The following is a 21,169-nucleotide window of genomic DNA, read 5'->3' on the forward strand; positions in this document are numbered from 1 at the left end:
AGAGTTGTCGTGAGGATCAAATGAGCTAATATTTATAAAACACTTAGCACAGTGCCTGGAATATAGTAGGAGCTTAATAAATGCTTGTTTCCTTCCTTCCTTATAAATTATGTATCAGGTTAATGGGGGAGGGAGAGGTCTTCAGTGGAACATCTCAGTGTTCTAGTCAATATTTTCTTTTACCTCTGACTTAGATAAGAGAATAGATAGTATACACACAATTTTCTGATGGCTTAAAATTTGTAAGGATAGCAGATACATTGGATGGCAATATGTAGCCAAAAAACAATCAACAATTAGCGACCAGCCAAGATGACAGAGTAGCAGAAATCCAGTTCCTCGCTGCCACCCAGAAACACACACACGCACGCACGCACACACACACACACACACACACACAGCTACTCCACAAAGACCTAGAAAAGCACCAGTCTGAGTTCTGATCTAGAAATTCAAGGAAAAATAACAGGCTACTTCAAAACACGGAGACACACAGGTTCCTGGCACTGAGAAAAGGTTTCAGCCAGGAGAGAGCTACTCAGAGACTGAACCAGGGCCTGTGGCTATGCACTAAGGCAAGAAGTCTGGATCCAGCATAGAAGGGTCCTGATATTATGCGGGCTGGCAGCTCTGTCCCTCTTATTCCAGAGCTCAAGTCTCAGACCCAGTGTAGACTGAGGAAGGAAATTAAATCTAGGGGTGGATTTCTGGTAAGGAGAAGTTATCACACATACCAGACAAGGAGCAGGAATAGGAATAAGCAGTGTGTCTCTGACCCTGAAGTAGGGTCTCAGGTTCAACTCTGGTTCTAGTCTCGGAGAAAGAACCAGGCTTGCCCCTGATTGGAGCTCCAGTAGACTGCTGTTGGCCCCAGCTCCTGTCAGCTATCTGGAAGTCTCTGCAGGGTCACAGTCATGGCACAGCAGACTTTCGTTTGATCTTGTTACTTAGCTGCAGGACTCAGATCAGTTTGGGAGTCAAAGCCTGAGCAGCACAAGAAGGCAGACAATGGAAGATCATGTATAAGGGGAATACCAAGTGAGCCATCTTGACAGAAGTATAGAATAAGATGAAATCAGTGCAGAAAAGTATGTTGGAGACAAACTGTGAAGCCAAGCCCTTTAGTAAATAAAATGCCAGATATTTTGTTGCCATTCAGTCCAATTCTTTGTGACTCCACCTAGGGTTTTCTTGGCAGAGATAAATCATGTATCAGGTTAATGGGGGAATGGTTTGCCATTTCCTTCTCCAGCTCATTTTACGCAAACAAGGTTAAATGATTTACTCAGGGTCACACAGTTAATAAGTGTCTGAGGCTGGATTTGAACTCAGGAAGATGTCTTCCTGATTCCAAATCCTGTGTTCTATCCACTGTGCAACCTACCTGCAAAAAAGGACAAATAGGTATTTGGGGCAAGAGGGAGCCAGTGGAACATCTTGAGCAGAGGAGTGACATGGACAGACCTGTGCTTTAAGAATGTCATTTGGCAGATGGATGGAGAATATAACCGGGAGGGAGGAGTCTGAACTCAAAGAGCCCCATTAGGAGGCTATTTTGCAATGGTCCAATCAGGGCTGGGGAACCTGAGGCCTCAAGATCACATGTGGCCTTCTAGATTCTTGGGTGCAGTCTTTTGACTGAGTCCAAGTTTTACAGAATTAATCCTTTTATTAAGGGGATTTGTTCTTTGAAGTTGGGATTCAGTCAAAGGGCCACCCTTGAGGACCTAGAGGGGCTTTACTGGGAAGTTGAGATCAGTCAAAGAGCCACCTTTGAGGACCTAGAGGGCCACATGTAGCCTCAATGCCACAGGTTTCCCACTTTTGGTCCAGGTGAGACAGGATGATGGCCTGAAATAGAGTTATTGTTGTACACGGTGCAGGAAATGTTGAGGACTTGGCAACTGATTGAATATGGAACAGGGTGGTGGGGTAGGGAAGGAAAGGAAAAATAAAGAATCTAGGAAGAAATAGATGTTAGGAATCCAAGTGCCTGGGAAGCTGGCAGGCTAAATAAAAAGAGATTCTATTTAAGAAAGATCAAGAAAAAGGTCTGTATTTGGGATAAAGTGGAGAACGAAGCAGCGCTAGATAGTGGGGTGTGTGGAGGACGTATGGGACAGGAGATGGGGTTACCCCCCCCCAATTGTCCTGTATGTCTCGTTGGTGCATCATTGTTCTTGCGTTGTCTGCCCCAGTAGACTGTGGGCTCCTTTAGGCAAGAGACCATGTTTGTGCTTTTCCTTGTAGCTCAGTGCCCAGCGCATATTAGGTCCTTAATAAATACTAGTGGATAGGTTGATTGATAAGCAGAGAAAGTATCCAGAGTGGTGGAAGAGCTTTGAGTTCACACCATGTGAGGTATGAACTTCAAGAAACTGAGAATGTTTATTCTGGGGAAGAGACAACTGCCTTCAAGTCCACTTGGGAGAGGGAGGGGTTAGCTTCCTTCTGGTTGATCCCAGAGGACAGAAGCAGGAGCAGTGGGGAGAGGCCAGCTTAGACTTGAGATCACATGAGAAATGGTCCTTGGAGGTCTTCCAGCACGCCCTTGTCCAGTTGGTTATGGGGCAGGGGGGAACGGGGATTCTTAGCCAGGAATGAGTTAGATTAGAAGGCTGATGAACCCGACCAGCCTCCCAGACTCTGAGGTCCTAGAAAGCATCCAGAGTGTTTTCTGAGACAACGTATGTAATGGGGAGCAAAGGAGAAGAGTGAGTGACCTCCGCAGTGAGTTGGCAAGTGAGAGCAGCTCTTCCTCCAGATATTCACCCCAGCCTATACTTGTGGGTCCCTTCTCCAGTCTGATACATCTTCTCTTCCCTACCTTAAAAGCATGAGGTGAAATGGATGGACTCCCAGCCAAGTTGCCCCTACACACACACACACACACACACACACACACACACACACACACTCTCTCTCTCTCACACACACCACTTAGACATAACACACAGTTCTTTTTATTTTATTGAGGGAGAGGCAATTGGGGTTAAGTAACTTGTCCAGGGTCACACAGCTAGTATATCTGAGGCTGGATTTGAACTCAGGTCCTCCTGACTGCAGGGATCTATCCATTTCACCACTTACTTGCCACCACAATTCTTTTTTTTAATTGATATATTTTAAAATAACATCACTTTCACTTCTAGATATGACCCCTATCTCACTCCCTCCTCCTAGAACTGACTCTTATCTCTCCTAACAACAAAAAAGCAATAATGACACAACATGGCTACAAATATATGGACCAAGTTTGGCCAAGGCTGTAGCGCATGGGAGGCAGGCTCAGTCCCCAGCATCTGCTGATAGGGAAGCGCATCCTTATCCAATCGCCTGGGTGATAATCAGGGAGTTGAAGGCTCAAAATTCTTTCTTCAGGGACCTTTTCATCTACTTTGTTGTCTTTCTGGAGCACACTGTTCCCTTTCCTCCTTTTGTTCCAGGGTTGTTCCATGGTGTTTTGCTCTCACTTATCTCTGACTATCTCCTCCCCACCCAGTCTCTAGAACTGGCAGGTCCTGGAACAGCTCTGAAATCAAGAGAGTGCAGTTTTGGGCACGTAGCAGACACTGAAATGGTTATTGATTACTGAGCCCAGATCTATGTCCCTGTAACTTCCACCCACCGCTCCTGGTTTTGCCTCCTGGGCACCAGAGTAAGTCTGAGCCCTCTTTCACCTGGTAACGGCTCTTCAGATACCTAGAGACTCTCAAACATCAGCTCAGGTATCTCCCCAGTTGTCCCCTGACTCCCTTTGGGACTTCTCAGCCTGGCATCTCCCCCATGCCCCAGGAGGCTCACTATTGACATAACCTCCAAGATCCCCATCAGGCCTGGTCCTCTACCTCCTCACTCTCCTCTGCCTCACTGATTGGGGACGCAGACTCCAAAACTCCATTTGGTACCTTCCCTCCCTGCCCCAACTTTCAGCTTCCTTCTGTTTGATGTAACCCCATTCAGTTGTAAGCTCCTTGGGGGACTGGAACTAATTTTTTTTTTCCATTTGTATCTCCAGTGCTTAGCACAGTTCCCAGTACACAATAGGCACTTAATTAATAATTACTAAATAACTGACTCTTCCTAGAACTTCATCTCTCCTACTCTATTAGTTTAAGATAAATCAAAGCAGATGTTGCTTTATACAGAGCACAGTATAATACAAACAATAGTTATTGAGCGCCTACTGTGTGCTGAGCGTGCTACCTGGCTCCAGGGGAAATACAAAGTCTAGGTAAGGCATAGCATCTGCTGCCATGATGCTTCTAGTCTGGTAGGAGGGATAAGGATTGAACCTTAGATTTCATTGTTGTAGGGAAAACACCCATGTGAGGAAATTCTCCCTTTCCAATCAGGCAGGCAGCTGGGGCAGAAAGAGGTTAAGTGATTACCTAATTAAGATCGATCACACCACCAGTATGTGTCAAAGTCAAGATTCAAACCTGGGTCTTCTTGCCTCCACTTTACCATGTTGTGCTGTGCTATGGTCTCTTTTTTTTTTTTACCATTTCAGAACTCCTTGTTAACCATAAGGGGTTCTGGGCAGATTTCTTGGAGAAAGCAGCATGGGAGATGGGTATGGATGCAGTGTTGGTTAACAAAGAAGGAAACGGCTCACTTCAGGCCTTAGGGAAAGAGCCTAAGAGCCAAGACATGAAGCATAAGGGAAGACATTGAAGGGGGCAGGGAGAGGGGAGAGCAGGCAGGAATAGGCAGAATTTCCTCGTTTACTTGAAGTATTGGATACAATGAAGGATTAAGGGCGAGGATGAGAATTCCTTGTTTGCCTGACAGGCAAGAAAATGCTCCAGCTGGGTTGGGCAGTGGTTAGAGCATTGATCCTGGAGTCAGGAGGACCTGAGTTCAAATGTGATGTCAGATACTTAGCTAGCTGTGTGACCTATGTAAATACTTATTCCTGCCCTAGCCTTTTTTGGCTGTGACCTGAGGAAGGTAGAGGCCAACAAGGACTGACATCTCTCTTGTCCTGGAGGATGGTTCTCTTAATGCAGCCAAAGATCATGCAGAATTTAGAAAAATTAAATCTCCTATGAAAAGCTCAGTATTAAACCTCAGTACATTTCACTATAACTGCTTAGTAATCATCGACATTTAAACTAGTGAATGTTATATATAACCAGAGAGGGGAGGGGAGGGAATAGGGAAAAGTCACTGCCTAGTGGGATCTAAATAAACTCCTGTCTCTGGGGAGTTCTCCTTTGCAGTCTACCTGGGGAATCTCGTTTCTCATCCTTAATTCCTAGTGCCACCCAGAGCAGAAAGAAAATAACAGAAGAAAAACGATGCATAAGGCTTGCCTCCTGCTTTTCATAGTGGATGTTTACATCCATTCCAGTTGTATTTTTTTTTTCTGGCTCAGGGCCTACAGGCCTTTTAGGTAAATATACAGATATCATCTGGGGCCACCTTATTTGTCCTAGCCCATATCTGACCACTGGACCCTGATGGCTCCGGAGGAGAAAGTGAGGCTGGTGACTTTGCACATCCCTGCCTCACTTAAATCCAATTCATTTGCAAGTCATGGCATCATCTTCCTGATATCATGGTCCCCTTCAAGAACACTGATGTATACAGTACAATGTATATGGAAGCTCTCACTATTCTAGGAGAATTTGTTCCAGAAAAAGGCCACTTAAAGTAAACCTACTTTAAGGGTCAATGTTTCACAATAAATGGTGATTTTTTTTGCTTAGTTTTTTTTTTTTTTTTGCTTTTGGAAATAATTGGGGTTAAGTGACTTGCTCAGGGTCACACAGCTAGTAAGTGCCTGAGGATGGATTTAAACTCAGAAATAGTGATTTTTTTTTAAGTCCAATTAGGATTTAGTCTTGAAAAATGAAATTTAAAATTATGAAACATGATTATTCTAGCTCATATTTAACAAAATTAAGGTTAGACTATCAAATGGGAGCTAATTCTTAAAACAAGGACTCAATCAAGTAGTGATGTATGTGTGTAATTTTTCTGACACTCCAATGTAATAATGAATCCTTCCCCTCATGAAAATAAAGAGGGTCACAAAGGGCTCCCTTGTTTTCCCAAGGATCTTTCTTATCAAATCATTCCCATTTTGAAGGTCTGAGACAATGAGCTGGGGATATGTGGAGGAGATTGGGGAAGAACATTTTGAGTGATGCCTAAATTTTTTTAGAGACAGGCAAATTAATTAATTTTATTCTCCTCCTATTACATGTTAAAACAATTTTTAACATTTGTCTTTTTTAAAGTTTTGAGTTCTAAATTCTATCCCTCCCTCCTTCCCCTATCTCCTCCCTGATTCAGTAAGCCAGGGGTGGGGAACCTTCAGCCTTGAGGCCACATGTGACCTTCTAGGTCCTTGGGTCTGTCTGTGTTCATCTTTCGTTTTCGAAGAAGACTATGACATCAGAGAAATAATGACATGAGTTGCACTTGACTTTGTTTTGCGTGAGGGAGGGCTGTGCAAGGTCACCAGCCTCAGTTTCCCCTCCTGAGGTCCTTGGGTGCAACCTTTTGACTGAATTCAAGTTTTACAGAACAAATTCTTTTATAAAGTTTGTGAAGTTTGGATTCAGTCCAAGGGCCCCTACTTGAGGACCTAGAGGGAATTTGTTCTGGGAAGTTTGGATTCAATCAAAGGATCCCACTTGAGGACCTAGAGGGCCACATGGCCACATTCACCCCTGTGAATAAGCAATCAGGTATAGGTTATAAATGATGACTAAATTTATAAATGATCAATTCATTGTCAAGTATTATTGAACTTTTTCTCCCTTATGATATTTCATGGGAAGGAAACAAGTATCTATTAAACAATTATTATATGTCAGACAGATTACAAATATTTTCTTATCTGATCCTCACAATAACCCTGGGAGATAGGTACTATATAGTTGAAAAAAACTGAGGTGAAGTGACTTTCCCAGGGTCACACAGCTAGGAAGTTTCCAAGGTCAGATATGAACTCAGGACTTCCTGACTCCAGGTCTAGTTCTCTATCCACTGCAGCTGCTCTTATGTTAGGGCGGCATTGTGGTGTGGTGTGGTGTGGTGTGGTGGATAATGGGCCAGTTATGAAGTCACACAAGTCTTTCCTCTGACACATACCATACCTATAATAACTTATTTGGTCTCCTTTGACTTGTCTCTGTCCCTTCTGATCGGTCCTCCATATGCATGCCAAAATTATTTTTCTTTCAAAAAGTAATTAAGTGTATAAGCATTCATTATCATTCCTTTCCACTCATCACTCCCATTGACCAGGTGAAAAAAAAGAAAAGAAAAAGAAAATTGTCATAACAAATATTTGGTCTAGCAAAACAAATTCCCACTTTGGCCATGGCCAAAAACGGGCTGCCCTTTGGGTCCCTCACCTCCCTGGCAGGGGGTGGTTGGAGTGGTTCATCTTCAGTCGTCTGGACTCATGGTTTCTCATCAAATTAATCTGAGTTCTAGAGTCTTGCCAAGTTTTCCCTCCATAATGTTGTTGTTCTTGTATTTCTGGTCACTTCACTCTGCATCAGTTCATAAAAGTCTTCCTATTTTCCCCTGACACTATACATTTTGTCACATATCCTAATTTGTTCAGCCATTCCCCAATAGGTGAACACTTTCCAGTTGGAGGCTGCTATGAAAAGAGCTGCTAGAAATAGTTTTGCACATATGGGTCCTTTTCTGCTTTGCTCCATTCCTTTGGGGCATAAAACCTAGCCAGGACGGGGGTGGAGATAACTGGGTAAAAGACTGTGCAGCTTGGTAACTTTGGAGGCACAGTTCCAGATTGCTTTCTAGGTAGGATGGGCCAGTTCACATCTCCATCAACAGTTTGTTTGCCTCTTAGAACCTCTAAGGTTGTTTTTTCCCCCTCTTTCACCTTTCACATAAGAAGTAGAGCTGCAAAGTTGCTTTGATTTGAATTTCTCTAATTCTTAGTTATTTGGAGTATTTTTTCATGTCTAACTGATAGGTTGGATTTCTTTCTTTGAAAACTATTTTTTAAAAGTATATTTTTATTCAGGATAAAAACATATTTTGTTTTAGGTGAAAATTTATTTTTTTATTCAGAATAAAAACGCATTTTGTTTTAATTTTTTAAAAGAAGAAAGAAAACTTTCTGTTTATATCCTTTGACCTTTATTTATTAGGGAAGGTCTCTTTAAATCAATTCTTTATATATCTTGGCTATAAGACCTTAATTAGAGAAACTTGCTGCCCCCCTGCCCCACCCAGTTTATCTGTTCCTTTCTAATTTTAACTGCATTAGATTTGTAGAAAAACATTTACATTTTTCATAATCAAAATTGTCCACTTTATTTCTGTGATATCTTCCTTGTTTGTTTGGTCATGAACTCTTCCCCTCTCTATAGATCTGAAAGGTAATTTATTCCTTGCGCCTCTAACTTGCTTATGATGTTTATTGTGGTATACATTATGAATGTTGGTCTATATCTAATTTCTGCCAAACTGCTTTCCAATTTTCCCAGAAAGTTTTGTCTTCCTCTCCCCTGTCCTCCCACCCCCACCTCAGTGACTGAGGTCTGAGTTTATCCAGGGGTGTGCTGAAGCCAGCTCTAACTTACTGAGAAAGCTGATTGTTAAAAGTTCGGTGTGGACATATACATCTCAAAAATAAGCAGTCCAGCTATAAAAAGCAAGGCTTTATTTAATGTTTTGTTGATTATTTAGATTCAAGGATACTTCTCCTTCTCCTTCTCCCCCTTCTCCTTCTCCTCTTTCTCCTCTCTGGTATTCTACCCAGGGAAGGTAAACTCCATGGCCAAAAGCTGCCTTTTTCTCCTTTGGGTTTACTAGCTAGATTTCTTGCTCAAAGATCAAGCCTTAAACCCAACTGACTCTGGAACTCACAGACTGGACAAGTCTCCACCCACCTAGAGCAGAGTGAATGTACCTACTACTAGTAATTGTTTCTCTTTTATGCAGGCACCCTGAGAGTCTTCCCCTCCCAGTTTGATTTTTTTATTTTATTAAAGGTGCCATCTATTGAGTAAATACTTAAAGAAGCCCATTCATTGAATGGGTGTATCTCACTCAAAGTGAGAATGTAATAAGACTCTAGCCTGAAAGGGCCAGGGTCTCAACTTGCATCCTGGGCTATCTCCAGTCGTCCTGATAAATATCAGGCCACTGGACCCAGATGGTTCAGGAGAAGAAAGTGAGATTGGTGCCCTTGCACAGCTCTCCCTCACTCAAATCAAAGTCATGTTATCATCTTGATGTCATGGTTCCCTTCAAGAATGAAGGACAAACACAGCAACAAGATTCAAGAAAGTGTCAATAATACAGATTGAACTTTAAAGTGTGTGGGCATGCATTTCTCCCCCTGGGAAGCAGTTGCTAAATAGTTACCAGTACAGCCCTGTTTAAACCTTGCCTGAGCTCAGCAGAAATGCAGTGGAAGGCTCAGGGAATGAAGTCATTAGTAAACTGGAGGCCTGTGATCATAGTCCAAGAACCACTACAACAGACATTTATATGATGGTTTTCAAGGTTTGAAACATACATCCATCATCCTATTTGATGTCTCATAACACCCCTGGGTTCAGCATACGTTATGCTATTGTGTTTCTGTTTCTGTTATGTTCTAATCTGTTCTGCTGATCAGCCTCTCTAGTTTTTAAGTCATCCCAGGTTTTGCTGAAGTCTGCCTGCTCGTCATTCTTATAGCACAATAGTATTCCACATACCACATATTCATATACCACAACTAGTTCAGCCATTCCCCAATGGATGGACATCCCCTCAATTTCCAATTCTTGGCCACCACAGAAAGAGCTGCTATAAATATTGTTGTACATGTGGGTCCTTTCCCCATTTTTATGATCTCTTTGGAATACAGCCCTAGAAATGGTATTGCTGGGTCAAAGGGCATGCACAGTTTTATAGCTCTTTGGACATAGTTCCAAATTGCTCTCCAGAATGGTGGAATCAGTTGGCAACTCCACCAACAGGACACTAGTTGTCCCAATTTTCCCATATCCCTTCCAACATTTGTCATTTTCCTTTTCTGTCATCTTGGCCAATCTAATAGGTGTGAGGTAGTACCTCAGAGTTATTTTAATTTGCCTTTCTCTAATCTAAGGATTTAGAGCATTTTTTCACGTGACTATAGATAGCTTTGATTACTTCATCTGAAAATTGCTTGTTCACATCCTTTGACCATTTATCAATTGGAAAATGACTCTTATTTTCATAAATTTGACTCAGTTCTCTATATATTTGAGAAATGGGTCTATTTGGGTTTTTTTGCAAATTAGTTCATTTGTTTTCAACAATCACTTCCATAAATTTTAAATTTCCTCTCCCCGCAATCCCTCTCCAAGACAGCATGTAATCTACACATACATTCTTATTAAACACATTTTCACATTAGTCATGTTGCATAGAAAAATTAAAATGAATGGCTGAAACCATGAGAAAAAAAAACATAACATAACAAAAGAGAAAATCGTCTGCTTCATTCTACGTTCCAACTCTATAGGGGTCTCTCTATTTCTAAACCAATACCAAATCATTTTGATGATTTTTGTTTTGTATCACTTTGTAGTATAGTTTGAGATCTAGTACTAATAGACATCACCTTCCCTTTGTTGTTTTTGATTCATGCCTGATTCCTCATGACCCCATTTGGGGTTTTCTTGGCTAAGATACTGGAGTGGTTTGCCATTTCCTTCTCCAGCTCATTTTACAGATGAGGAAACTGAGGCAAACAGGAATGAGTGACTTGCCCAGGGTCACACAGTTAAGTCAGTGTTTGAGGCCACATTTGAACTCAGGAAGATGAGTCTTCCTAACTCCAGGCCCAGCACTCTATCCACTTTGCCACCTAGCTGCCCCCAGATAGAGCATCTACCTTCCTTCTTTTTTCCCCATTACTTTCCTTCATATTTTTGATCATTTGTTCCTCCATCAAAATTTTATTATTATTTTTCTAGGCAACAATCCTTTGGTAGTTTGTTACTGGATAAAGAAATTAACTTAGGTAGCATTTTCATTTTATTATGTTGTAATGAGTAATGAACATTTCTCCAATTATTTCTATTTCTGCAAAAAGTGGTTTATAGGTAGAGTTCCTGGGTGTTTCTGTTTCTCAGACTTCCAAATTTTATTTCTTTTGTACCAAATAATTTTTCTAAGGCATAGGTCTGGCCATGCCGCTGATTCCCCAACTCAAAAGCCTTTAATGACTGTGCCTCCTGGGACTGGGCCCCAGAAGATTCCTCCAGGCCTGGAATTTACCTCCTCCTCTTAGGATCTCCTAGCATTTCCTCGTCTGGCTGGTGCCTCCCGCACCCCTCTCCACCTTGAATTTTCTCCATATTTATTTTGCATTTGCAATAGGTACACTTCTTGCCTCTCTAGGTGGAAGGCCAGCTCCATAAGAACTGGCCCTGGCTTTGCAGCTTTCTCTAGCTCCTAGCCCCAGGCCTGGTACGAGGTAGCTGCTTAATATAAGCTTGTGGATTGTTTCAGGCTGAGTGATCCTAGGCAAGTCTTTTGATCTCTCAGTGCCCCGGGCAACTCTAAATAAGTGACTGAGCAGGTGGGGGATGGGGAATTCCTCCCCTTCTGCTCGCTGTACAGAGAAAAGACTAAAAAAAGCAGCCTGACCTTCTGAAGACAATTAGGACCCAGGTAGTCTAACCACCTCGGGCTAAATCTTTGTTCATTCGAACTCTTTTCCTCAACCATTGACTTTTCACACCTTTGACTCCAGTGGAACTCTCGATCCACTAAAACTTGGCTGGGCTGAGGAATGTATCGAAGAGAAAAAAAAGTCAGAGATCCCCCTCAGGGTGGGATGGTGATTGGGGGTAAAGCTTGGAGAATGAACTTGGAGGCTAAACTCTCACTTCCCTTCCCAAGTTTATCCACACCCTAGAGGAACAGCCCACGTTCTCCCAGCGAGATCGATGCTATGTGGCCTCGCTGCTGTCTCTGGCCCTCCACGGTAAGCTAGAATATCTGACTGACATCATGAAGACCCTTCTCAGTGACCTTACTGCTCAGTATGTCCACAAGAATCCCAAACTGATGCTTCGCAGGTAAGGAGGGCATAGAGAACCAGAATTAACAGCCATCCCATGCTGCCCAGCCCAGCTTGTAGCCCACACTTACCATCCCCAGGAAGCCTGCTTACATGAACTCTAACCTGATTTGGGGGGGGGGGGGGGGGGCAGTGCATTAGAAATCGCATTGACCTTAGAAGCCAACAACCATGATTTATGCCCCAACTTTGTCAATCATAGGACTTCAAGTCACTTCACTTTCTTCTAAAGCTCCATTTTCTCATCTCTATAATGGGAGTGATAATCTTTGCATTGTCAACTTTTCGAAGTTGTGTAGAAAGTGCTGACTACAGCTCTGTCATTCATGTGAAAAATATGTTTAACATGATAGCACATGCATAACCTATATCAGATTGCTTTCTGTCTTAAGGAGGGAGGGGGGGGAAAAGAAATTTGGAACTGAAAAATCTTATAAAAATGAGTGTTGAAAACTATCTTTACATGTAATTGGAAAAAACAAAATACTACTTATTGCCCCCCTTCTCCCACCTTCTTTCTGATTCTATCCTTAGAATCTCTACCTCCAAGGAGCCTTACTGAATTAATTCTGCATATGCGAGGCTCTAGAGGCAGGTCTAAGATGAGTTCAGAGGGTGGCTAAGGACTTATTCTCCCTGTATCTTTGTACCTTCCCCTTCCTTTTTGCTATCACTTTTTGTTTGAAAATCCTTCCCACCCTATGCTACCCCGGTGAGGTTTACCTTGTAACAGAGAAAAAGAGGTAAGTAGAACCTAGACATTGACCAAGTCTGACATTCCACATGACGGTTGCCCAGCTCTCCAATGCAAGGTTCCTCTTCCTCTTTGATGGTCTTGTGTCTCTTTACAGGACTGAGACCATGGTGGAAAAGCTTCTAACCAACTGGATGTCTATCTGTCTCTATTCCTTCCTGAAGGTGATGTAACCTCACCCCTCCTAAAGGTCTAAGGACTTCGGAATGGGAATGGCTCTAATCCCTGACCATCCCTGCAACAGACCCCTGGCAAATCTTACTTTCCAGCTGCCCAACACCACCCTCATTTCTGAAATCTTGCTGTCTAATGAATGCCTCCCAACTCTCTGATCCCATTGGCCAATTCCTCTCTTGCTCCCCCAGTTCTCCTGGCTGATACTTCTCTTTTCTCCTGATCCTAGGAGGTGGCAGGGGAGCCCTTGTACATGCTCTTCCGGGCCATCAAGTACCAGGTTGACAAAGGCCCTGTGGACGCCGTGACTGGCAAGGCGAAGCGGACCTTGAATGACAGCCGGCTCCTACGGGAGGACGTGGAATTCTGGCCATTGACACTGACTGTGCTGGTAGGGCCTGGGGCTGGGACTGGTGAGCCACAACGCGTGCCTGCCCGAGTGCTCAACACCGACACCATCACTCAGGTCAAGGAGAAGGTGCTGGACCAGGTCTACAAGGGCACGCCCTTCTCCCAGAGGCCTTCAGTGCATACCCTTGACCTCGGTGAGACACTCTCTATCCCCCCAGGGCCTCCCAGAGCACCCTGTCCAGAGAAGCCCCCTAGGATTCTTCCTATACCCAGAGATACAGCAATGCCTGCCAGACCACAGAATTTCCCAAGTGCCACAGACAGTGTCCATCTAAGCCTCTGTGATAGGGGCTTGAGGGGGAGAAACCCTGGGAACTGAGAAAGGTGGGGAAGGCTGAACCTGACCTGATCTTAGCAAGATAATTCATATGAAACAGAGAAAAGAGCCCAGGACCTGAGGAGGGGGTGTACAGGGATAGACCCCTGGATCCATGGAACATAAAGTACGTGTGAGATGAGGCTAGAAAGCTGGAACCAGGGCATGGGGGGCCTTGAATGCCAGGCTACAGACTAGATTTTATCTGATGGAGCATGGGGAACCTTTGAAGGTTTACGAGCAAGGGAGTGATGGGATGAGTCCTACTTCCTTATCTGGCTGAAGAAAAGGGATTGGACCAGGGTGACCTCTAATATAAAGGGACTCAAGGCCCAAAGTTCAACTCTGAGATTTGGAGATTTTCTTCTTGCTAAAGTGGTGGGACCCCTGCAATCTCAGGCCTCACCCAAGTCTATTCCCACTGAGAAATTCTCACACTCTTTTCATTCCCCCATCCCTTATTTCCCTAGAGTGGCGTTCAGGAGTGGCTGGGCACCTGACCCTGTCAGATGAGGATTTGACCTCTGTGACCCAGAACCAGTGGAAAAGACTCAACACTTTGCAGCATTACAAGGTGCTGAGATGGGCACAGCCAAGGGAGAAGGGGAAGGAGGGAGCGGGGACCAGAGCTGGTCCTTTCCTTGGGTCCCTGCCCCTGAAGGGGGCCATGATCCTGCCAACTTTGTCCTGCTCTCCTCTCCCTTCCTGTAGGTCCCAGATGGGGCAACTGTGGGGCTCATCCCCCGAATGCACAATGGGAATAGCGTCTCCAAAAGCCCGAATCAGAGCTTTCTCTCTGGAGAGAGTAAGTAGCATGTGGTGTTCGGTTCCAGATGGAGGCACTGCCATAGACTTAGTTATGCTAACTAGGGGCTGCTGGGAGAATGAATCGAGGGAAGGGGAGGGTGCAAAATTCTCTTCTGAAACTGAATATGTGTGAGGGCATTTAGGGTCAACCCTAACCCTAAAGTGCTATGAGCTTAACTCGGCAGATGCTCCTTTTGATAGATGAATCAAACCAAATGGGAGTTCCAGCTTACCCCCAACCAACTCTCCCCAGCTGAACCAAAGGGGAATCAAAGGCAGGGAGGAATGTGTGTGTGTGTGTGTGTGTGTGTGTGTGTGTGTGTGTCTTTTGATTCTCTTTCTCATAAAAGCATTATGGACTAATTATTGAATTAGCCATAGATGGTACCTCATAGCCTGGGCTGAACCAAAGGGGAAATCTAAAGTAGGCAGGAGGGATAAGAATAGTCCCGAGTCCATGAGGATCCTGTCCAGGAAATCCCAGGAAATCAGGATCCCAAGCTCCACCCTGTCTCCTTTCTCCCTCGGCGTCCGGGCACTACACATGCTCCTAGTCGCCATAGTCAGTCTCCCCTGGGGAAGGGGGAGGTGAAGTCTCCACAGTGGTCTGTGCCCTCTCAGGCTTACCCATGTTGGAGGATGGCGATGAGAGTGGCATCCGGCTCTGGCACCTAGTCAAGTCTACAGAGGAGCCTGAGGTAGCCAAGCAGAGAAGAAGCAGTCTTCGGGAGCGAGAACGAGCCAAGGCCATCCCTGAAATCTACCTCACTCGTCTCCTCTCTATGAAGGTGGGTGGGTTGGCATCCTGATTCTGTAGACCCAAGGCCAAGGATGGAGCCACTCCACTGTGGAAGGAATGTGCCAAACCTGCCCTGTGTGAATATCAATGGCCAAAAGCAGCCTCAGAGAAGGTGCTGGGGAGAGTAGCCCAGGGAAAATTAACCAATGAGGTAAACTAGCAGGGTGGCCATTCCAGCCTTGCAGAGAGAAGTGATCCGACTTGGCCACAATAGAAAGTCAGGGCTGGAAGGGGCCTCAGCGTCATCTTCCGAGCCCTCTTTTTACATGTGAAGAAGCCAAGCCCAGAGAGGGGAAGGGACTAACCCAAGATCACCCTGCTTTGTGATGCCCAGGCTAGTGGCCTTTCCACTGCAATTCACCAGTGAAGCAAAATGAGCCCCAGGGCAATTGCTGCTCCACAGACCTATTGACAAGCACTGGACAAAAATAAAACAAATTTCTTTTGCATGACTCCACATATTTGTCACAAAGGTTTTTGGCGTGATTGGGATTTGTTTTTTATTTTTCTTTTGTAATTTGGGAAGGGAGAGGAGGGGAGAGAAAAGAGATTTGTGAAGAAAAAATTAAAATAAAATAAAAGGTACCAAACAAAATCTTACCTGTCTCCCACATAGGGCACACTCCAAAAGTTTGTAGACGATACATTCCAAGCCATCCTCAGTGTGGACCGGCCTGTGCCCATTGCAGTCAAGTATTTATTTGACTTCTTGGATGAGTTGGCAGACAAATATGGCATTGAAGACCAGGAAACGCTGCACATCTGGAAAACCAACAGGTAGCCCTCTCCCTACCCACCAGAAAGGTCCTTAGGACCACTTAGTCCAAGCCATCCACTTTACAGATGGGCAAACTGAGACCTGGAGCAGTAAGGTGACTTGCTGAGGTTATACAGGAAATTATAGGACCAGAGTCAGAACCCAGGTATCCTAATTCCCAAGTCCAAGTTACCTGGTCTTGGCGGGGAAGGGACACCTGAGTCATGGGGAAAGAGATGACTTGGAAAAATGTAGATTGTAGAAAGATCATGAAAGAGTTTGTGCCTCCTCAATGCTCCTCCCCAGTCACATGAGCTCTATACCCCTAGGGCTCCAAAAGAAGAAAGGGGATACCCTCCACTTCCATGTTAGGAAGGCAATGGTCCTGTAATTTTCATGATAATTAATGCAATTCTCACTAGCTGATGGGGGACTACATCCATCCCTGGTCATGGAGTTTTTTAAATTACTTTTTATTATAAACTTAATATTACCACCCCAGCAATCCCTGGAACAAAGCCCAGCATGAACAGATAACCAGAACTCTTTACCAAAAAAAAAAAAAAAAAAAATGACAGCTAATGTACACTGTGTTCCTTCCAACCTTTGTCCATTTACATCTATACAGACATGGCTAAATGTAGCATGTTGGCCAATTTCTGCGCTGTTGTTGCAATTCAGCCCCTTTTTTTTTTTTACTCTACCGTTATCTGCCTTTCCATATTTCCTTATAATTCTCATATTTACCATTTTTAATGTTGCCATAATATTCTGTTTCCTCTAAATGCCACCGTTTGGCCATTCCTCTATCATATCTTAGTTGTTCATTCAGTCAACAAGGTGTTGAATAACGCTTTCTGTGTGCTTGGTACTGTGCAGAGCTCTGAGGTCACAGAAATTAAGCCAAAATACTTGTCGCCAGTGACGACTAACACAGTTATGATTTTTCCTTACAGTTTATCTCTGTTTTCTTTATCTATATGCCCAATTATGGGTTTTCTGGATCCAACATTATCTTCAGTTTCTTAAAGCTCTTGTTTAAGAAACTGCTGAGTAGCTCTCCCAAAGGATTGTACCAGGGTTCATATCCACCAACAATGTATGAGTGTCCCTATTTCTGGGAAAGACCAGTTTAGGGGTTTGGAGTGAAATAAGACACTCTTTCTTCTCTGGTCTCCGCTGCCAGCTTGCTACTGCGCTTCTGGGTAAATACCCTGAAGAACCCCCAGTTCATCTTTGATGTCCGGGTCTCAGACAATGTGGATGCTATTCTCACCGTCATTGCTCAAACCTTCATTGACTCCTGCACCATCTCTGAGCACAAAGTGGGCCGGGTGAGGAGGGACGGAGGAAATCACATCACCAGAGGAGAGTTTTTAACACCTTGTTGGACTAGCTGTGGGAGGGAAGGTCCAGAAAGCTAGGAAGAGGGTCCAGGAGAGGTTTGGGGGATGACCCAGAAAGATGTATTAAAAGGGTACTGTGGGGGATGAAGCATTAGAAACTGAGGGTGAGGTGTTGGGAATGGGAACTGTGGACAGTGGCTGGCGGGGCCGGAGGGGTGGAAGGCAGCGATTTTGCCAGCAGTTTCACCCTGAGTCCTTTCTACTTTTTCTGCGGATGGCAGGATTCCCCCGTGAATAAACTCCTCTATGCTCGGGAGATTCCTCGATACAAGCAGATGGTGGAGAAGTACGTGGTTGGCTGACTTGGGGCAGGGGCGACTGAGGAGGGGAGGGGGGCAGAAGAGAGGGAACATTGGGTGAGCTCTGTCAGAAGTTGAAGTTTGGGGTGAGGGGAGGGTCCACATGGGGTTCCATGGTCCTAGGGCTGGTTGACCCTTCCTTCGTACCTCCCTGCTGCCTAGGTATTACTCAGATATTCAGCAGAATACAACCGCCAGTTACCAGGAGATGAATTCTGCCTTGACCGAGTTATCAGGGGTGAGTAGCAGGTCAGGACTGGGGAGGTGAGTGGGACAGTTGTCCTATGCTGAATGGATAACTGGGCCTTGAATTATGTTTAGGGTTGACAGAAGTAACAAGAGATCCAGACCTTGACTTAGGTCAGATCATGGTCTGAGTGGGGAGACTGGACTCCCTCTCGGCAAAGAATTTTAAAAGAAAACAACAAGAAAAGGCATGAACAAGTTTGATTGAGTGCTTTGAATTCCTAGGAAGGCATGCTCATCTTCTTGTGCATTGGGTTGAATAGGGAAGACTGCCTGGAAGAGGGGCCACTTAACTAATCCTGGAAGGATGGGCCAACAGGAGAGGAATAGCTGAAGATAATACATCATAGGACATAGGATCATAGATTTTCTTTGACACATTTTTTTTTTCAAGCAACAAGCATTTATTTCCTCTTTCCTTATTCTACCCCCCCCCAAAAAAAACTGGAAAAAAATACAAAATGAGAAACCTTTTTAACAAATCTCATAGTTACACAAGACAGATTCCCACAGTGACTGTTTCCAAAAATGTATACTTCCTTCTGCCATCCACCAACTGCCTGTCAGGAGGTAGGCAGCATGTTTTATCAGGTCTCCTCTGGAATCACATTTGGTCACTGCATTGGTCTTTCGAATTCTTTCAGAGTTGCTTGTCTTTACAATATTGTTGTCATTATACAAACTGCTCCTGGTTCTGCTCACTTCACTGCATCATTTCATAGGAGTCTTGCTGGGTTTCTCTGAAACCATTTCTCACAGCTAAGCAATATTCCATTCCATTCATATGCATTATTTGTTCAGCCATCCCTCAACAGATGGGCACCTCTTAGTTTCTAGTTCTTTGCCACTGCAAAAGAGCAGCTAGAAATAGTTTTTCATCTATGATCATAGACTTTAGAGCTAGGGGTCGAGTCCAACTCCCTAATTTTGCAGATAATGAAACAGGGATCCAGAGAAGTTCAATAACTTGTCCAGGGTCACACAGTTAGTGTCCGAGGTGGAACCCATAACCTCCTGAAGACACTATGATGAGCTGTAAGGCAGGATATGAAACTAGATCTTCCTGATTTGGACTATAGAAAAAGGGCTGTGAGGAGATCAGTCCGGACAGAGAAGAAGGGAGCAGGGGTACAAGACTGGACCAGTAGGATGGGGACAGATTTAGTGTATGGGGGGTGGGGACCAGATAGGACTGCTGATGACTGAGTGTCCGAAAGAGGATGATTCTGACCTCAGTGGGCCCTTCTCCACCAAGACCTGACACTTGCCAACAATGTGTATTCCCCCCAAACCCCAGAACTATGCTTCTGACATCACCTGCCTGGTTGCCCTGCATGAGCTGTATAATTACATCAACAAGTATTATGACCAGGTGAGAGGCAGGTGGGCTTCTGGGCAGGGGTTGGAGAAGGGCCTAGAAACTTGGAGGGGAGGGGGAGAACCCTTAAGGTTAGATATCTAGAGCCACTTAAAGTTAGAGAGGAGGTGGAGGGAGTGGGGAGCAGAGTAGTTAGCTTTGCTTGGACCACAGCTTTGCTTTAATCCCTAACATCCTGAAAGACCTTCAGAGGGGAAATCATCTCCCAAGTGCCGGACCCAAACTCCCTGAAAAAAGGGGTCCTGCCACCCAAGCTCAGAGTGGCTTCATCTCTCTCAGAGGTACTCTGGGATGGGGAGAGAAACTTGCTTTTGGAAAGTTTGCTCCAGCTCTGTGGGAAGGCCCCAGAGGGGGAACCTGTCTTTGCCTAGGGAAGACTTTACCCTGGTCTCTAAGGTTCAGAAGAGACAGAATTGTGGGAGGGGGCAAAATAGAAGGGGACAGAGCAGCTGCAAGCCCAGGAGGGAAACATTAGCTGATCAGATCTTTTTGGTTTCTTCCAGATTATCAGTGCCCTGGAGGAGGACCCTGTGGGCCAGAAGATGCAGTTGGCCTACCGGCTTCAACAGATTGCTGCTCTGGTAGAAAACAAAGTTACTGACTTATGAAGCCCTCCCCCGCCCCGAGTCCAGATCTTGGGCCAAGAAGAAGGAAATGGACCAACCTGGAGTGTGGGAGCTGCCCCAGCCAAGGCCTCCAGCTTAAAGTCAACTGCCAAGGCCCCCTCTCTCTTACCAGTAGTGCCTTTTGTCCTGGCTCCCTAGAGACCCAACCGGGTGACTCTATCCTTAGCGAATCTCCTTCCCCTCCCTCCAAAATGGAGATAGAGAGGTCTTAGAGCCTCTCTTTCCAGGACCCTCAAAAGTGGTTTGGGGCAGAGTCAGCCAGGCAGCTGGGTGGGCACTGTTGGTACCCAGAGTAGTGGTCAAAATTTGACCCTATTTTTCCCAAGTATGGAGGAGATAGTGGAAAATGAACCCTGTCTGGGACATTTTTCTATAGTGGAGAAGTGGGAGGGGGGGAGGGGTGGCAAACATTCAAGACTTTCCACTCAAGCCAGTCTGGCCTAGCCTGTGGCTTCCCCTCACCCCTTCACTAGGATTATTAGTGGGGGTATGTGTGGGAGACAGCACCAAGCTTTGCCTCTCTTATTGAGACCTGTTAACTAAGGCATGGCTAGTCTCAGGCAGTCGGGGTTTTCATAATTCACACCAGCTCCAGCCTCTTTTGGGATACTTAAAGGATGGCCTACCCCCACCCCCACTCCCATCCCATATATTTATTTACTTGCTGGAAAATTCCATTTGAAAATAAATGAGATCAAAGACTTGAAAAAAGTTTAAAATCCAGTATTTTGTTGGTAGTTTGTGTTTGTGGAGTGTCTGGAGGACAGGCAGTTGTCAACATATTTCCTGAGGAGGACTCCTCTCTCCCCTTTTGGAATGCCTGCTGTTGGGATCTCAGGGTGTGGGGATAGGGAGACACAGGAATGAGGCAGAAGAAATCCTGATCCTAGTAGCAATAGCTGGGGCTGGGAGCATAATTTTGGGGAGTGGGAGAAGGGAGGGTAGTAGAGTGCAAATTGTGCACACACTGACACACACACAGACACAGAGACACAGACATACAAATACACACACACTGACACAGACACACAAATACACACATATACATATAGAGACATTGACACACACAGAGACAGACACACAGATGCCCAAACACACACACACACAGTCACACACACTGACACACATACAC

General features: G+C 44.8%; 1 protein-coding gene across 2 annotated transcripts in view; it reads left to right on the forward strand.

Annotated features, from left to right (window-relative positions):
• PLXNB3 (plexin B3) overlaps positions 1-20,760 on the forward strand; it is a 47,727-nt gene extending 26,967 nt beyond the window's left edge. Inside the window, exons 25-36 of one of the 2 annotated variants that reach the window (XM_072626648.1) lie at positions 11,884-12,062; positions 12,916-12,982; positions 13,222-13,537; positions 14,190-14,293; positions 14,431-14,524; positions 15,148-15,314; positions 15,942-16,102; positions 17,269-17,416; positions 17,710-17,774; positions 17,950-18,025; positions 19,331-19,405; positions 19,915-20,760. In XM_072626648.1, the coding sequence (XP_072482749.1) occupies positions 11,884-12,062; positions 12,916-12,982; positions 13,222-13,537; positions 14,190-14,293; positions 14,431-14,524; positions 15,148-15,314; positions 15,942-16,102; positions 17,269-17,416; positions 17,710-17,774; positions 17,950-18,025; positions 19,331-19,405; positions 19,915-20,019 (1,557 nt within the window). In that variant the 3' untranslated portion in view covers positions 20,020-20,760. The remainder of the gene's footprint in view (positions 1-11,883; positions 12,063-12,915; positions 12,983-13,221; positions 13,538-14,189; positions 14,294-14,430; positions 14,525-15,147; positions 15,315-15,941; positions 16,103-17,268; positions 17,417-17,709; positions 17,775-17,949; positions 18,026-19,330; positions 19,406-19,914) is intronic. The other variant, XM_072626647.1, reaches the window with a different exon arrangement.
• Positions 20,761-21,169: the final 409 nt, after the last annotated feature.

The sequence above is a fragment of the Notamacropus eugenii genome, chromosome X (genome assembly GCF_028372415.1).
Source record: "Notamacropus eugenii isolate mMacEug1 chromosome X, mMacEug1.pri_v2, whole genome shotgun sequence".
Lineage (NCBI taxonomy): Eukaryota > Metazoa > Chordata > Mammalia > Diprotodontia > Macropodidae > Notamacropus > Notamacropus eugenii.